This window comes from Euphorbia lathyris, chromosome 5, assembly GCF_963576675.1.
Source record: "Euphorbia lathyris chromosome 5, ddEupLath1.1, whole genome shotgun sequence".
Lineage (NCBI taxonomy): Eukaryota > Viridiplantae > Streptophyta > Magnoliopsida > Malpighiales > Euphorbiaceae > Euphorbia > Euphorbia lathyris.
The window spans coordinates 83,426,779-83,446,538 of record NC_088914.1 but is presented as its reverse complement, the minus strand read 5'-3'; the positions used below and the strand labels follow the sequence as shown (position 1 = coordinate 83,446,538).

General features: G+C 33.4%; 2 protein-coding genes across 3 annotated transcripts; both read left to right on the top strand.

Annotated features, from left to right (window-relative positions):
- The first annotated feature begins 12,872 nt into the window (after positions 1-12,872).
- Positions 12,873-19,068, top strand: LOC136229390 (scopoletin glucosyltransferase-like). Of its 2 annotated transcripts, none has more exons than XM_066018147.1 (3): positions 12,873-13,002; positions 14,587-14,759; positions 17,777-19,068. In XM_066018147.1, the coding sequence occupies exon 3, from the start codon at positions 17,791-17,793 to the stop codon at positions 18,688-18,690; it is 900 nt and encodes a 299-aa protein (XP_065874219.1). In that variant the 5' UTR covers positions 12,873-13,002; positions 14,587-14,759; positions 17,777-17,790; the 3' UTR covers positions 18,691-19,068. The 2 variants fall into 2 exon arrangements, with proteins under 2 accessions (XP_065874219.1, XP_065874218.1); XM_066018146.1 differs by having other exon boundaries at positions 14,564-14,759.
- LOC136229389 (transcription termination factor MTERF15, mitochondrial-like) lies at positions 12,911-14,208 on the top strand. The gene has a single exon (XM_066018145.1). The coding sequence runs from the start codon at positions 13,042-13,044 to the stop codon at positions 14,206-14,208; it is 1,167 nt and encodes a 388-aa protein (XP_065874217.1). The 5' UTR covers positions 12,911-13,041.
- Positions 19,069-19,760: the final 692 nt, after the last annotated feature.

Sequence of the window (19,760 nt, the reverse complement as noted above, 5' to 3'; positions counted from 1 at the left end):
ATTCATTTTTATAAATTTCCCATAAAATGAAGTTTGCATTATTTTTTTTTTTTTTTTTTTTTTTTTTGTTTTTTTTTTGAGACAGAGTTTGCACTTTCTTGAATTTATGTGACGTATGAGATTATGATATTAGCGTCCGATGACACCCACTTTTGTCTATTTACTTATTTATTTATTTTTGTGCCTATCTTTTTCTTTCATCATATATGATTATGATATTAGTGGAATGATATATATGATTCCTTATCTCGATATGAATTCTAGCTAGAACTTTACATATGTCTTGTAGGCAAACATATAATTAAACTCATGAATTTTTTAGGGCTTAATATATTACTAGAAAGGAATCCTCGCGTTGCTTCGGAGACTTAAAAAATATTTTTTAAATTATTTAAAATTATATTATGGAAAAGAAGAAAAACTTTATTTTTTAATTGTTTCTTATTTAATTACTTTATACATATATTAAAGGATTAATTACAAATAACTATTCTGTGGTTTGACCTATTTGCATATTGTTACGTGTTGTATTTTTTTTTTCAAACCCATGTGGTTTGCAAAATTTTGCATTTGAATTCACTTTGTTTTGAATTTGATCGATGACGATCTCGAAATGAAAATTTTCAAGAGTTAAATGATATTTTAAGCAACTTTAATTCTTCAACTTTTTAGGTTTGAGGTCATTTAAGCGTTGTTTTTTTATGAGAGAAAAAGATAATGTTTAGAGAGATAAAACTCAAAAAATGATGATTTTGAGAAATTAAAAATATGGTTTCATAGTAAATATGATAATAAACAACTTTAATTTTTGAAAATATTCATTTTTAGGTCGTTATCAGCAAATTTGGTAAAATAAAAAACATGTAAAATTTTTTAACATTGTTGTGTTTGCAAAAAAAAAAAAAAAACTGTAAATACCGGTCTGCAAATCGGTCAAACTACAGGATAGTTATTTATAATTAACCCTCGATTAAAAAGAAAAATAAAGCCAATGAGATTGTATATATTGTAACGATAATACAAAATTTTCAAGTTACACTATAAAAAAAAAGAAATCACAATATAGATATAAAGTTGAAGCTGGCTCAAATGTACAGAGTCCGAAAAGTTTTTGAGTCTTTGAAATTAATTTAAAAAGAAATCAAATACCATTGAAATTAATTTAATAAATAAATGCACTAACATATCAACACCATATTTCATCATGAAACTTCTTGTTATAACTACTTTTATTATTAGAATAGTCCACAAAGATATTAGAAGAAAAACGATGAAAGAAAGAGAAAATAAGCAAACGGGAAGAATTGTTCCAGCGCAAGCCAGAACTACGTGGTTTTGAGGTAGGACTATTGTGAATTACTACGTCAAAACCCTCTTTAAACGACGGTTAAAACCGTCGTCCCGTGAGAAATAAATTTGTTACGGGGCTCGCTGCCGTCTATTGCACCTTCAGACGACGGTCAGGTTCTATCATGTTTCGTCATCACACATGACATTAGTCTATTTTCTTATTGTCATCTTTCCCTTGTTACGATGCAGCTTATTTATTACTGCCGTCACCTTTAGGGGGGCGTTTGGTTTGGAGGTTTCAGGTAAGGGCAAGGGAAAGAGGAGGCTTCATTCCATTTGCCTTTTTTTAGTTTTAGGTTTACCCATAACTCCTCTAACCTATTCCCCACTTCCCCCTAAGGGTTTCTATTCCCTTTCCCCTCTCTTTCTAACTTAAACTTCTACACTCCTTATAAAATTCTACTTTACTCTCTATTTTATTTTTTTATTTTTATTTTGGTCTCTATATTTTTTTATTTTTAAATTTCTTTATCTTTGGATTAATTCCATTTTCGTTATATATTTTTAATTTTTTTACTCAAAAAATATTTTTGACTAAATTTTACTTTTTTTATTTTTGTTTAATCCTTATATTTATTTATTTATTTATATTTTTTTATCACTAGATTAATTTCACTTTTGATTCTTATACTTATTTATTTTTACCTTTTTACCCTGAAAAATAATTTTGACCAATTTTTTTTCTTTTATCATATTATTCAGTTTTAATATTTATTTTTAATTATTTTAAAATAATTATTTTCTTTTTAAATATAATGTTTATGCATTTTCTTTGATTAATTTTATTTCAATTTCCTCTATTTCATTATCTTTTGATTTTAATTCTTATATTTTATTAATAGTGACACATGTATGTATAAAAATTGTTGTCAAAGATTTTCTTGGTGAAAAGGACAATGAAGATGCTTAAACTCTTTCTGGTGATGAAGTATTATGCTTAGAAGACTATTGGCTTTTGTTTTTGTTTTTTTTTTTTAATTTGTATGAACTTTGTTAAGTTTAAATTTTAACTTTTATGAACTTTATATTATTATCAATAAGGGTAGCAAATGAATGACGTTTTGGATTGTTTGAGATTATATATGAAGTTATTTCACGTTTTATGGAAACTATAGTAAAAGAGTTGAATTTTTTTTTGATTATATATGAAGTTAAAAAAAATAGTTTTGATTCCCTATTTGAACCAAACATCCACAAAGGGAATGGGGTGGAATTGCATTTCATTTCCTAAACATATCCAAACACACAGGGGTATGAATGCTTATTCATTTCCTTTCCTTTAGTTTCCCTTTCTTGATTCCTTTTCACTTACCATTTGTGAACCAAACGCCCCCTTAATGTCATCACATGACATTCTGACAATTAAAACCGTCGGGTTAGCGTGTGGGAAATTGACATATTTAATTTGAAATGACAGTTCGTATAATAATTTCTGCCGTTATAACCTGTTTAGATGGCACGGGTCTTAATCAACCATGTCAAAGGAGTTTTTTCATATGACAGAAATATTTTTTTAATGTCTTTTTATTGCTGTTTAGATGACATTTTTAAAAATTAAAATGTCACTTTGTGCCTTCTTCTTCGTTTGAATTTCTGGTTTTTATACCCGAATACAGAAACATTCTAAAATATGAAGATTAAATTCTATATATCAATGGTTTTAATTTTATTGGAGACCAATACTCATAATATGTTTACATTTGTGCCTAACGTCAATCCATATCTTGAATAACCAATACATTTATGAATTAAAATACAAAAAAAATAACCAATTTTCCATAAGTCAATTCATATCTTGGAGTAATAATTAGGCCTATAATCCCAAAGGTCTTGGTATCTGCAAAAGCCAATCAAGCCATTAATATATTACACACATCCCTAAACTTAGTAGTAATTACGTGACCCTTCCCCTTTCACAGCCTTTCACTTACCACAATGATATCATATCACTATAAATATATGCATCATAATTCAGAATCATACCTTCAACAACCAGAAAACTTACCAACAATGGATCCCCTTGTTGAAACTCCAGGAGACGTAATTGCTGACTTGGATAAGTTGTACATGGAGAACCCAGAGTGGCTTCTGGCCATCAATGGTACGTATGTCAATCCATAGTTGTGTTGTAACCCTTCCTGGTTTCTTCTGTGTATTTCTAATGATTCTTCTTGGATGATAACGTACAGGTCCTCTCAATGGTAACTTCTTCATATGGTCGATCAGGATGAAAGGCCCCCAATACACCCCATATGAAAGGGGTGTATTTGAAATCAGAATCAGATACCCTCCGGATTTTCCAAACAGACCTCCAACAGTAATATTAACTCAGATCAGTAAGATATAATCACCTACATGAAATAGACACTAATAAATCTCTCCTCTTATTCTCAGTTTTGCTTCCAGAATAGGATATATCATCCTAACGTGGCTCCTCAGGGGTTGATTCAACTTCCCCGTATCCTTAATGACCATCGATTTTCCACTGACACGGTATAATGCAACCATTTATCTATTTCATTTAATAAACATACAACATCATATTTTTGTTCTAATTATTCTATGCATTTTGTAGTGTCTGTGGAACCTATATGATCTACTTCTACAGCCCCACAATGAGGAGCCATATCCTGGGCAAGAAGCAGTTGCTGGGCAATACCGCAGCAACAGGGAAGAGTATGAGGGAATCGCCCGGATATGGATTGAGGAGTATGCAAAGTGGATTTGAGGGTGTCCAAATCTCCTAAACTATCTTAAGTGAGGGAAAGTAGGATCGAAAGGCAATGCGAGCTCCAAATGTGGCTCTCATTCCAATTCGAAATTTCCTTTCTCCACTCAAAATAGTTAAGAAGAGTTGGACCTTTAATTCCCTACCTTTTGTAATATAACGTAGAGCTTTGTGCTTCTAAACTGACCCTTTTGCTCCTTCCACTTGGGTTGTACTCGTTGTACTCTTAACTTGGTAATGAGGGTTATGATGTTGTCACCACAAGGGACTCTGTTTGTGCTGAATATGAAGGGTGTTCAAATCTCCTAAGCTGTCTTGGCTAAGTGAAAGGAGAATAATGTCGAGCTTTGCTATTCAGTTTGTATGTATGTGCAAGTAGACTAAACTGACCCTTTTGCGATGCTCCTTCCACTTGGGTTGTACTCGTGGTACTCTAAACTTGGTAATGAGGTTTATGATGTTGTCAAAACAAGGGACTCTGTTTGTGCTGAATCCATCATAAACCTATCACCATGTTCAATGTTGTTGTTACGATATCAAACCGAGTGGAAAGGAACATAGTAAGAGTATGGCCAATGCACATACATAACCCTTTATGTAGAGCTTGTTATTCAGTTCGTATGTATATGTATATTAATCTATCTAATCAAAATATATCTTATCATTTGCAAGCCATATAAGTACATGCAATTAGCCTAAATTTACCCTTTCATACATGTTTCATAAACGAATTGCATTCAGAATCCTTACTTATCATCATAGGTCATGTTCAAATAAAAAAGAGTATGGTGATATCTTATCATTTGTAAGCCATATCAGTACAAGCATAGGTGTAAGAGTAGTGCCAATCACAATGAACATTCAAAGCTTTAGAGTATGCCTAATCAGCCACATGCTCAATGACCCTTTTACAATGTTCCTCTAATACTTGATGCATGATTAATAAGCTACATGCCCAAATGAACAATCGTACACATACTCATACAGAACCTCAAACATAAACATCAACAGAACATCAAACATAAACATGTTTCCTACATATACACATACTCAATCACTTGTAGCAGTATAACTCATAGGTGTAAGAGTAGTGTCAATCATAATGAACATTCAAAGCTTTAGAGTATGCCTAATCAGCCACATGCTCAATGACCCTTTTACAATGTTCCTCTAATACTTGATGCATGATTAATAAGCTACATGCCAAAATGAACAATCGTACACATACTCATACAGAACATCAAACATAAACATCAACAGAACATCAAACATAAACATGTTTCATACACATACACATACTCAATCACTTGTAGCAGTATAACTCATAGGTATAAGAGTAGTGCCAATCACAATGAACATTCAAAGCTTTAGAGTATGCCTAATCAGCCACATGCTCAATGACCCTTTTACAATGTTCCTCTAATACTTGATGCATGATTAATAAGCTACATGCCCAAATGAACAATCGTACACATACTCATACAGCACATCAAACATAAACATCAACAGAACATCAAACATAAACATGTTTCATACACATACACATACTCAATCACTTGTAGCAGTATAACTCATAGGTGTAAGAGTAGTGCCAATCACAATCAACATTCAAAGCTTTAGAGTATGCCTAATCAGTTATATCTAACCAATCAGTTTATACCAATCATTTCATCATCACCCACAACATCATACATATATGTAATCGTTCAGTTCAAACCCACATAACAATATATATACTAAATCAGGCTAGTTTCCTAAATCAATGAGTTCTAGGTTCCAAAACAGTACATCAAACATACACAATCACTTATAAAGGCATGACCAATTAGTTCAAACCAACATAACATTAATATATATTCAGTAAGTTAAAGAAATCTTCCCATATGCTAAAGGCATGAACCGATTGAGAATCTCTTCAGTCAGCCTTCCCATGTACTGAAGCATTCTTACTATCCTTGCAAATATTGTGTTCAAATAAAAAGGAATCAGATGAGTTCATACCATCTAAAATATCAGGCACTGTCTTGCCCTAGATTAAAAAAGATAAAGATCCAAGCTTTACAGCAGTGAATCTAAATACAATAAAATCAGTGTAGCTAAGCGAGAGATCTAAACCTTTCAACGATAGGTCTGAAAATCACAAGATCCTTATACCAGCTGCTGAAATCGACATACACAAAAGTAAATCGGATGAGGAAAAGATAGAGCAAGGAACAATGATACTCTAATACATCTAGAAACGAAGAAAATATGGCTTACCAGTAGTGTTTCGAGCTCACCCAGTGATTGCATGTTCAAATCAACTATGGAGATAGAGAGGGATAAAGCTTGCGTAACCTAAAACTGGGGTTTGGGATTAAGAGAGGGTTTATATATCAGTTGAAATTTCAGTCAAATGATATAGAGCGCCTAAAATTTGGTATGGCCGCGTAAGTGAAATTTCATTTGCCGCTTTTTTGTTTTCGGCATACAATGACATTCATTTATTAGAAGTGTCATCTGTTGAGCGCATCAAATTTAACGAAACGCGCATTTTCTATGGATGACAGGATTCTGTAATCGTAATGTCATCTGAGAATCGAGCGCATTTTTTATTTCGCTTTCAGATGACATACAGTTAAAATACTGTCACGAAACATATTCAGACGACACGAAAACAAATGTCTGTCATGTATCTTGTGTCATGTGAAAGGGAAAATGGCATAGTGAATATTTTTAAAATATAAGGACATAATTGGTATCTAAATAAGCAATTTTACTTCTAATAATTAAAATTGTGCAATTTTATCCCTAACAATAAAGTTTGAAGTTAAAAATATTGATAAAACAACAAAAAGAATAAACGTTTGTTATGAGTTGAAAAAACCATTTTCCTTCTTCTTGTTGTTATCGGATATCTTATTGATAAGTTAGGTTTTATACATTGTTATAAATATATTTTACTCATTATTATTATGTACCAATTGCATATATATATTAGTTAAAAAAAAGATTTTCATATTTTGTATGATTTAATAATAGATAGAGATCGATATTTTTAAATTTGACGAAATATTTAATTTTTTTGTCCAACTCATATAAATACAATATATTGTTTTAATTTCTTTTTTTAATGTCTAATCATATCTTTATGGTCTGTTATTAATTAGTGATAAATTGACACACATGTGAAGTGTAGATGACAAAATTTGTGACCGAGAAGACAATTAGATGAATTATTTTTCAAATTGATGAAACTTATTAATATTATGAGTAAAATTGTTTTTGGCTGCCAATGTTAGGGGTAAAATTGCATTATTTTAGATGTTAAGAATAAAATTACTAAGAATAAAATTACTCCTGACTGTAAATATTAGGAGTATAAAGATATTTATGTTTGCTATATATAGCATAGTGATATATGTACTTTCTTTTAAACATATTAATATACGTCCTTAAATAATTTTTTTGAATAAAAAAATTTAATTGGTGCAATTTGGTGGAGAAGTGGTGCAATTTGGTGTAGATCCTATTTCTTACAGGGAAAAAAAATCATTCAAAACTATATCGTTTTGAGTGAGGTTGTGACGTAATTTTTTTACCATATAGAGATACAATTAGTATCTCAAAAAGTTAAAATTTGAATTGAAATTGATTTGGATTTTACTGTTCAATTTGTGATCTCTTTTAATTATATAGAATAATTTGCCTCTGAACTTTTGCAAAAAAAAAAAAAACTTGATTGATTTTCTGAACTTTCAAAGTATTCGATAGTCCTTTTAACTTATATAAAATATTCAGTTAGCTCCCTGAACTTACATAAAATGTAATCAATTGATCACGGGCTGCAAAAAAGTAAGTTAAATACAAAAGATATATTACACTAGTCTTAAAAAAAAGTAAAACATCAAAGATCGTGGTATGCGGTTCTAATATTAGAGAAGACAAGTTTTATAATTGAGCAAGTAATAACTTCCTTTTTAATCTATTTTTGAATTATATAATAACATTTTAAGAGGCGTGGAATATATCTTCCGCATTTAACTTACTTTTTTGCAACCGAGTAATCAATTGATTACATTTTACGAAAATTCAAGGGGCTAACTGAATATTTTATGCAAGTTGAGGGAGCTATCAAGACACTTTGAAAGTTCAAGAGGCCAATCAAACTTTTTAAACAAGTTCAGAAAGCAAATGATGTATTAAGCCAATTTTTTAGAGTTATTTTTTTTTTCAGATTAGACTTTTTCTTTTATAAACTTTCATTAACAAAGAATCAAATACAAAATATTAAGAAGAAAATTAGGAGGTTTCCAGGACTAAACGGTAAATCTGCTATAGAATACGCTACAGCAGCTAACTGGTAAGTAACCTTATTTACAGAGCGACTAACATAAAAGACAACATGTAAAATTGATATTGGCTGCAAACTTTAGTGGTAAAATTGCATCATTTTAGACATTAGGAATACATAATTTTTTCTATGTAGATTTAAGAGTGACCTAATTGGTAATGAATGCATGGTAACAAAGGAAAGTGATAACTTAATTGTATTCCGAGTTTAGAATGATTGATCAAATTGTTTTATCTAAAGAAATCAAGATAAACATTATATTAAAGTAAATTAAAAAAATAATCTAAATTGAATCGCGAAGCGGCTTATTATGTCAGAACTATAGTTCGGTTTTGTTTGTTCATGATTATTGTGGGTGGATATTGTTGTCCGGAAGAGATCCAATTCGATCATCTCTTTTGGCTCTTCATGTTGAACTTCAAGGTATCTTGACCTGGCCAGACGGGCTTTTCTATAAAAGTCCTCAGCACAATCCCAGCCCAGCCTAGCCCAGCCCACTAGTAATTTAGGCAGGTTCGGACTAGGCTGGGCTCGAGCTTAAAAATCAAAGCTCAAGCCCAGCCCATATAAACTCACCAAAACATATATACATACTTTTTTAATTATAAAAAATAAAATTTAATACTTAAAAATAAGTATTTAATATATAAATATATAAAATTTATTAATTAATATTAATAGGTGGGCCGGGCCGCGCTATTTTTATTAATCCCAAGCCCGTCCAAAAAAATAGATGGGCTTTAGCGGGCCTGAACCGGGATGAGCCTAACATCAATTACCATTGTTCAAGCCTGGTCTAAGGGACACGGGCCTGGGCGGGCCGGGCCAGTACCCGAGCCGTAGACAAGTTTACTTCTGAATTCGTGTTGCAAGAAAACGAGATTTAGAAGAGTTTTGGTTGCATTGGATTCTTTATCTATTGTGTATATTCTCAAAAATGGAAATTATAAATACTTTGATCGTGTTGAGCTCGTTCATGAATGAAGTTAGACCAATACAACTACTTATAATTTTACTGTCTAACCGTCTTTCTATCTGATTTGGAAATCTTTATTGAAGATTTCTCGAATTATATTCCATATTATGTTGTCAATGATGGTGTGTTTTCTTAGCTAATATAATACTGATGTTTATAATTAAATAAATAAATAAAATAATTAACTAAAAAAAATCGGTGTCCATTAACAGATTTTGCCTTCCTATTTCCCACTTGTTCTTCGCTGACGATGTGATGATCTTTGTGGAAGGGAATGAGGAGCAAATTGGTGTGGTCATGAATATCCTGGAGTGCTTTTGCGTTGCTTCTGGCCAGAAGATCAATGTCCACAAGTCTCGGATGCTTTGCTCTAAGAACATGGATAGAAGCCTCTGTAATAAGCTTAGCGATCTTTCGGGTATCCCTCTTACCCAATCCTTGGGAAAGTATCTTGGGATCCCCCTTCATAGTGACAGAGTTTCCAAAGCCTCCTTTAAGGAGACTCTGGACAAAACTAATGAGTTGTGTGCTAGTTGGAAGGCCAATTCTCTTTCATTGGCTGGCCATCTAACCTTAATTCAGTTTGTCAACTGCGCAGCTCCCAATCATATCATGCAAGCATGTAAGTTGCCTGAGCCGGTTCTCAATGAGCTTGATAAAATCAACCGCCGTTTTCTTTGGGGTGAGTGGGGAGAGGGTAGGAAGATTCACCTAGTCCCTTGGAAGGAGGTCTGCCAGCCTAAAAGCAGGGGGGGTCTTGGCATCAGACAAGCTAAAGATAACAATAAGGTCTTGTTGATGAAGCTCATCTGGAGAATGTGGCAGAACCCTTATTCTCTTTGGGTTCGATTGCTTTGTGGCAAGTATCGAAAGGACAAAATCTTTGGGGGCCCTAAAGAGAGGATTGGCAATTGTTCTTTCCTTTGGAAAGGGCTCAGTGCTGTGTTTGCTGAGTTCTGCACGGGGGTTGGCCTGGAGGTGGGTAATGGTAAGTCCATAAGCTTCTGGTATGACACCTGGATCGGAGATAAACCTCTTATAGAGGTTTGCTGCTCTCCCCCGCCTAGCAATTTCCGCAACTGGAGGATTGCCGATGTGGTTGACTCTGATGGGGACTAGATTTGGTCTATGTTTGATTCCTTCTTGAGCCTTGATTCTCTCCTCAGAATCAGGGGAGTGAAGATTAGTAACCTTGAGGAGGACAAGGATAGGCATTGCTGGGCCCTGAAAAAAAATGGAGCTTACTCTTACAAGTCTGCCTTTGAAGCTTTTACTCTTGACAGATCCGACCCTCTTTCGGACACTTGGAAATCCATTTGGGCTCTGAAAATCCCTTACCGAATGAGGAGCTTCCTGTGGCTTGGAGTCAAGGACAGGTTGCTGACTAATTCGGATAGACATAGACGTCACTTGGCGGATTCAGGTGCTTGCAGTAGATGCAGAGGCCAAGTTGAATCTTTATGCCATGCCCTTAGGGACTGCCCTAAGAGTAAGGAGGTTTGGCAGAAAGTTCTTCCGCACCATATTCTCCCCTCCTTCTTTGCCTACCCTGAGAATGATTGGTTCTCCAATGGGGTTAAAGGTAGGTTAATGGCTAGCATGGAGCAGGGAGACATTTTATTTGCTATTATCTGCCACCACCTTTGGAAGTGGAGAAACGAGGAGATCTTTGGTGAGAAGACTGTTTTTATTCAGAACTTACCCGAGTTCTTCTCTAAAAAGCTCCTTACCATTTCGGGGAGCTTCAAAGGGGACCCCCTTGCCAATTCTACCCAGAATAAAGAGGTTCAACTCGTTGGGTGGTGTAGGCCGAAGGATGGGGTGGTTAAGTTGAACACGGATGGCTCCTGTCTCAATAATGGAAAGATCGCGGCTGGAGGCGTGCTCAGGGACGCGGGAGGTGCCTGGTTGTCTGGATCACCCATAACCTGGGTTTGGGCTCATCCTTTTTAGCGGAACTTTGGGGTATTCTTTCTGGAGTCAAGCTTGCCAGAAATCTGGGTATTAAAAGGCTTGCTGTGGAGTCTGATAATATGGAGGCTATTAGTATGATCTCTAATAATCATGCTTTTTGTCTTAGTAGCCGGAACCTTATCAAAGCAATAAGAAGTCTTGGCTCTTCCTTTGAGTCCTTAGAGTTCAGCCACATCTACAGAGAACAAAATCGAATTGCGGATCGCTTGGCGGCGTCTAGGCACAAAGGGATGTTAGGTGTTTCCACCCTTTCTGATCCTCCTATCTATCTTTCTTCTCTCCTTTTAGAGGACAGAGTTGGGGTTAGCTTTCCTAGGCTGATCCCAGATTAGCTTTTGTCTCGGTGTTGGTTTGTTTTCTTTCCTGTTTCTACCCAAAAAAAAAACTAAAAAAAAGGTAATTTGCCAAGTAACACTTTCTTTTTTGGAGATTTGAAATAAGATAAATAATTATAAGATTCATGTGTTTTTACCTAATATACTAGTTAGTTCCTCTGTTTTTATAAATAATTATATAGTCTCTCAGTTTTTATTTTCGTCAACTCATTAATCCTTATGTTTGAGTCAATGGTCAAACTATACTAAAGAAATTTTAAGATACCAAAATTACTCTTTAATATATGTTTTAATAATAAACATATTATATTTTTTATATTTTATGTTTTTTTCTCTTTTTTCTGCATAATCATAATCTCTCCTATATTAAGGTAATTAATTTATTAAGTTTTATATAATTATAGAACTTTAATTTAGTAAGCTAAAATTGATTGACTAAAAAAATAAATGAAAAATATTTCAAAAATTATTAAAATAAAAGTAAAATTATATAAAATTATATAAAATTATAAAAAGTAATCTTTATTTATCTCTAATCAATTTTATGAATCAACAAATAGAATATGATTTTTTTAAGTTATCGAAAATTCATAATAATATTAATGTTAGCATTAAAATATTATATTAAAAAATAAAAAAAATAAAAATTTAAGAGAAAAAATAGTATATATTTTTTATGATTAGTATACACAAATATATATCATATGGTAAAAGCTATGTTTACTTTGTTTTTTACAAAGTAAGTCTTACTTTGTAAATTTTCACCATTGGATTAATTTTATATTTCATCATCCAATGGTAAAAACACACCAAATAATGGTACTTTGTCAAAAATAAAGTAACTATAGAAGACACCCATATATCAATTTTGGTGTATATATTTCAAAAATATCATTAAATATAGATTAAATTTGAAACTAAAAGATAAGTTTTTATATGTATATAACTAGGGACAATTTTGTACTTTCATCTAAAAACAAATGGAAAAACTAAAGAGTTGATTAAAATAAAACTTAAAACCTTATAATAATATGATAGACCTATTAGTCTATTGTGTAAAATAGACGAGTTTATAATTATTTATCCTTTTAAATAAAATAAAATAGTCTTATTGCTGGCCGTGCCTTTTACAGTCACTCAAATGTTGGAGTCCCATCAAAACGACGTAGTTTTACTCTCTCTTCTGCTCTCTCTTTATTAGGGTTTTGCTTTCTTTTTCCTAGTTTCTGAATTTCTGAACTTCATCTGCTGGAATTGGAATTAGAATTGCATTTGGGTCGAGGCTTGTCTCCAATCTCGAGCAAAGGTCAGGTTTTCTTTCACAATCTTCAGTTTTAGATTTATCATGTTTCAATTTCTCTGCAAAACGCTTCTCCATTCTAGAAATGGTTCCACTGTCACACCTCATAACCCATCAATGGTTGTTTCGTTTTCAGTCCGATACTTATCATGTGATTCTCATAATCCACACTCTTTTACTCTTTCTTACCTCACAAAAACATGTGGATTATCTCCTAAATCGGCTCTTTTAGCTTCTAAAACCCTCCAATTTGAATCCTCGGAGCAGCCAGATTCGGTTGTATCCTCCTTGGAAAAGTTTGGATTCTCGAAAATTCAAATCTCTGAAATGATCAGAAAGTTCCCTAAAATGCTATGTTGCCATCGGGAGAAGACAATTTCCCCCAAACTTGAGTTCTTTCGCTCTAGAGGAGCTTCAACCCCTGACCTTGTAACAATCTTCACTACCTACCCCTGGATCTTCAACATAAGTTTAGAAACTAAGTTGGTTGGTAATTTTAGTTTTTTTGTTGACCTATTGCAATCTGAATATAAAGCCATTGAATTGATTAAACGAAATGCTCGTGTTCTAAATACTAGTCTTGAAGTTGCTCTAATGCCTAATATAAACACTTTGAGAGAAAATGGAGTGCCTGCATCAAGTATTTTGCTGTTAATTCATACTAGTTGGGTAAGTATTGGAACAAATCCAGTCAAATTTGGAATGATTTTGGAGGAAGTCAAGGAAATGGGATTTAATCCTTTGAAATCACAGTTTGTTTTAGCAATCAAAACATTGACAGGATTGAGCAAATCGAAGAGGGATGAGAAGGTTGCGATTTATAAGAGGTGGGGTTGGTCCGATGAAGATATAAATACAGCCTTCAAGAAGTTCCCATCGATTCTCTCAATCTCAGAGGATAAGCTAATGGCTGCGATGGATTTTTATGTCAAGAAATTGGGTTTACACTATTCAGTCATCTTGAGTTGTCCTGCACTACTCGGATACAGCTTGAAGAAGAGGCTCATTCCAAGAGGTGCAGTTATTGAATTTCTGTTATCCAAGGGTCTAGTCAAATTGGATTCAAGCATAACTAGTTTGTTGACATGTTCAGAGAGGCGTTTCTTGGAAAAATATGTGAAATGCCATGAGGAAGCTCCTCATTTAATTCATCTGTATAGCCACAAGTTAAAACTTTCCGAAACAAGAAAATATGGAGAAGATGAAGAATGAAGAGGTGATGCAAATTTACTTCATTGCTTTTTCTGCTATTCTTGAATGAATTTTGAAATTCTCAGTGAAGTTGGAATCTATAACATTGAAATTCATGTCTACTTTTGGGAATCTATAAATTTCATTCTGTTGGGTAAAGATATAGACTTGTGCTGTTCTTTTGGTATAAAACTACGGATGAAGACCGGTTCGGCCCCTAAACGATCTTTGTTTTGGGATATTCAACAAGTTCCCCGGAATCCTAGTTAATGCACCTTTGAGGGTCTTTGGATATTGAAATCTTTGCAAACTCTTGTATGCATAGCTTTCAAATCTTTCAATTCAATTTCTAAATCCTCAAGTTTTACTGGATCAGTGCCTTTAATTCAAACGAATCAGGTGCCAGAAGCATCCCGGATAACAGTTTGAAGTAGCAAAAGAAGGTTCTGACTGCTGAAGTGCAAGGAGAGGCAGAGCAAAGAGCATTTGCTTGGGCATTAGGCGAGAATAGGAATTGAAGTTGGCTCAACATTGACATGGAAGATGCAGAGAATCAGAAATGGCTGCCTGAGGTTTTAAACTATCCTCTCAATTTATGATTTATTTTTATTATTAGATAGTTGATATGCATTTAAGTCATGATGATCATTGATCCTTGCTATGAACATAGAGATAGTAGGTGTGCATTTAAATCATGGTTGGTTGTTGCTATTTCTTGATTCCTCTGAAACATAACAAAGCATGTTTCAAACTATTTCTGTCATCAATTTCTTTGAGAATTATATTAAATATCTACTCTTGGCATATTGAATTCTGTAACATGGATGATTATGTTCATGCAACGTGCGTACATAAAGGGTAAAGTAAAAAAAAACATGTGGTTTGGCCCATTTGCAAATGCAGTCTCGTGGTAAAAAACTTTTAAATGGGAGTCTGAGATTCACTCTGACGTGCTTCGGTACCCAAATTTTAAGATGAAGTTGCAGTTGTAAGTACAAGATAGCAGAATAACCATAACTTGAATTTATAATGAAAAAAACATAAGAAATTCTAGCTTAATTGCCTTCAAATGAGAATGTCTAGAAATTTACCTATATTCTTTTGCCTTAATACATATCTATTGGCTTCAACTTGCATCTAAACGCCTTGATGACCTTTTAAACTTTCAAAACAGCCTTTTTATTGCCTCAACATTGCTTAAATTGTCGTGGCTAAGCTATTATTTCCACATGACAGTATTGCGATGTGCCATTAACAGTTTAAGGAAGTTGAGATGGTTGAAATGTTTTAGTCATTTGAAGCTAAGTTGAAGTGTCAAAAATTCCGTTGAGAGTTTGGAAGATCATTAACCTGTTTGGTACATATTTGTATTTGATTATATTGTGGTATGTCTAGAAGTAAAACCAAATATTTGAAGAATTAAAGTTGTTTGGAATATCATTTTCATCGGTTGTATAGCAGAAGGTTACCTGCTATTGGAGATGTCATCTTCATCAATGGTAAACTGAATCAAAAGTGTGTTTTAATTCAAAGAATTAAAGTTGTTTGGAATATCATTTTCATCAGTTGTGTGGTAGAAGGTTACATATTTGTATTGCAACGAAAGTGTAAAATTCAAGAAGAATATAATGTACTTCAGGATAATAATGAAAATAAGGAAAATAAATTGAGAGATTATGTAATTTATTTGACAATTATTGCAACGAAAGCTGTCTTTTATTAAATATGAAAGTAAATTTGTTTTGAAAATGAAATATGAACTAAATACAAATTCAAATAACAAATTCTAAACTTAAATAGACTTTAATAACAGGCAAAAAGTATAATTTGACCCTTATTTAACTTTTTTTTTTTATCGAGTTTGGGTGGCATGTGTTAGGGCGATTCAGCCTATTGATGTGGACAAATAAAAATAAAGAGTTTATTGATTAGGATAGATAAAGAGTAAAAAGTAAAAGAAATTACAAAAATGAATTTCCAGTAGGTTTTTCCAAGCGTAATCTTTTTTTTCCCCCATTTTGTGATTTTCAGCATTAGAACCGTCAAAACGATCTTCTCCTTTCTCAAACTCGATGGAAAAGTTAAATAAGGACCGGATCTATAACAAAATCAATGATTAAGGATTCAATGTAGAAAAATAATTGATCAGGATTTGATCCTTAAAACAGGTAAAGTTCGGGGACTTTTGCCTTAATAATACAATTATGGGTATCACATGATACATCTTAAACTATAATATTCATGTAACAAAAAACCTGTCCTTATTCCATGTCACATTTAGTTGCTATATAATTCATGGTTTAATGCATATTTACACCCTTAAACTTAGCAAGTTTCACCTATTGGCATCTTGAATTTTTAAAATAACATATCACTCACTTATAGTTGGCTTTAAAAACCAATCATATACTTATAGTTGGCTTTAAAAAAACTATCGCACACCTATAGTTTGGCTCATTTTGACCTCCTGCACACAGAATCGTTGATTTATCATTTTTAAAGATGAAATGACATGTGCGTGTTATAGAAAAAAGAAAACCGCGTGAGTTCGTTTTGTATGTCACTCATCTGTCAAAGATGACAGATCAACGATTTTATGTGCAAAAGGTCCGAATGAGCCAACTATAAATGTGTGATATGTTTTTTAACAGTTCAGTGTGGACAAATCATAAAAACCTCAAATTCAGATTCTAATATCAATCTTCACATCCTTAAATTTTCTACAATTGAAAGTGGATTACCAGAAGGATGGGAAGTTCTCTCCAAATTTCTGGTTGCAACAGCCTTGCTTATGGATCCACTAGAAAAAGTCCTAAGAGTATGGGTGTGTATCGGTTCGGTTTAAACCGCATACCGAATCGAACATATTGAATTCGGTTTTTCGGTTTGGTTTTCTTTTTTATCACTTCGGTTCGGCGTCGGTTTTAGTTTTAGGTGCATTTTGGTATTCGGTTTGGTTTGATAAAAAAAATGAAAAAATACCATACCGGCACCGCATCGAATTACACATATACTAGATTATCTTATATATACACACATATATTAGATGTTTCAAGTTTAGTTTTTCCTAATATTGTTGAGATAAGAAACCAATATAGATATATTTTGAAAGTATCTCAATTTATTTATTTTTTATTTTTTTTGTTGTTTTAGATAAATTTTATAAGGAAATGTAGTAATTTTTATGTGTTGTTTTTATTTTTTAACCAATTCAGTTAAATTTCGGTTTTACATAACATTCGGTTCGGTGTCGGTGTCAATTATTATAGTAATTTCGGTATTCGGTTATTTTGGTTCGGTTATATTTCGGTTTTAGATACTATTCGGTTTGGTGTCAGCTTCAATTATATTAATAATTTCTGTATTCGGTTATTTTGGCTCGATTCGGTTCGGTTTTTAACCAATGTACACCCATACCTAAGAGATATCAATCCATATTGTCTTGTTGCTGATTGGATATTTGCTTGGGCTACTGATTCTGCTTCCAAATTTGGTATCCCAAGGCTTGTTTTTCATGGAACTTGTTTCTTTTCTTTATGTACTATCATATCTATTCACAAATATAAACCCTATAAAAACTTATCGTCAGATTCTCCTGGAGATATGAAGCTGTTAAGAAACAAACTATTGAAAGCTGAGTTACGAGAAAGTGAAACCGATGAGATGAGAAAACTGTATGAGACTTCCATAGAATCGGAGCTGAAGAGCTTTGGAGTAGTAGTAAACAGTTTTTTAAAGCTCGAACCGGTGTACGCTGAACATTATCGAAACGTTTTGGGAAGGAGAGCTTGGAGAATTGGCCCAGTTTCTCTTTGTAATAGAGATGTTGAAGCACAAGCACGAAGAGGACATGAAGCATCAATCGATGAAAACGAGTGTTCGAAATGGCTTGATTCCATGAAACCTGATTCGGTTGTTTACTTATGTTTTGGTAGCACAACCAACTTCAAAGCAACTCAGCTGAAGGAGATTGCGGTCGGACTTGAAGCTTCTCGGAAGGACTTTATATGGGTCGTCCGGACGAGCATTGATCACGAAGAAGACGAAGATTGGTTGCCTGAAGGATTCGTAGAAAGAATGGAAGGAAAAGGGCTGATAATTCGAGGATGGGCACCGCAAGTAGTTATACTTGAACACGAAGCGGTAGGGGGATTCGTGACTCATTGCGGATGGAATTCAACACTTGAAGGAATAGTTGCGGGGTTGCCAATGGTGACATGGTCTATGGGAAGCGAGCAATTCTTCAATGAGAAATTTGTGACAGAAGTATTGAAAATTGGTGTATCTATTGGTGTTCATGATCATAGCATTATAAATAGTGAATATGTGGAGAAGGCTATAAATCAGATAATGGAAAGTGAAGAAATGAGAAGAAAAGCTCATGAACTTGGGAAGATTGCAAGAATGGCAGTTGAAGAAGGTGGATCATCCTATTCGGATCTTAACGTTTTAATTGATGAACTCATTAAGCTTCAGTCTCAATTTACCAAAAGTAGGAATTAATAGGGATGGTTCCGCTCTTGGTACTTCTAGAACTGCTGGTTCGGGTGGGATTTTTAGAAATGCTGGTGCTAAAAGGCGCTAATCGCGCTATAGAGTGGTTATGAAAGCTTTGGAGAATGGTTGACATTGTCTTTGATTAGAGTGTGATTCCATTTATGTAATGAAGTTCTTTTAAGTGATGTTTTCGGAGGTTCCTTGAAAGTTTAGACAAGATTGGTTGACTTGTTTGTTTTCGGAGGTTCCTCCATGGATCCGTTATTATTACTCATCTACAAGGAAGGAAATCGGGTTGCTGATACTATGGTAATATTTTGTTTGTTTTGTTACGAGACACATTGGTGGAGTTTTATCCGTATTTATGAAATTTTTTCATTTTTATGATTTTAGCAGTTTTCAGCAATTCTGATTTGTTTAATTTACTGTTTAGACGGTCTTTTGCATGAACTTTTTCTATTCTCTTCAATAATATTTGGGTCTGATTGTTTGTTAAGGAGTTACCATGGAGGGGCGGTTTTAGAGTAAGCCGACCTACACGTCGGCCTAGGATCATTTGAAGCTAAGTTGAAGTAGCAAAAATTCTGTTGAGAGTTTAGAAGATCATTAGACGTTTGAGTGCAAGTTGAAAGGGAACTGGACAAATTTTGAGTGCAAGATTTAGAGAACGTCTAACAGTACCTGGACCAATTTTGGGGGTGCTAATTCAGCACTCGATCTAGATTTCTTGGAGAAAGAGAGTCTGGAACCACCACAACCTCAAATTTTATAGAGCTAGAGGGTCAAAACTATTCGTGGTCGTGGTGGTTCCGGCGGGCGGAGGGGCCCGACACCTATATCTGCCCCTGATTAGTGCAAAATAAAGAACAAAATATCTGTGTTTTATAATAATGTTAGAAATTGACACAACTTGTCAATGTTAGGGGTAAAATTGCTCTCTTAATATGTAATTAGTTTTTGACCCGTGCGATGCACAGATTCATCTTAATATATAAATATTAATAAAAATATAATCTAAATAATTACAATTAATGATATAAAGCTGCTATATAAATTAAATATTACTATTTTATTTT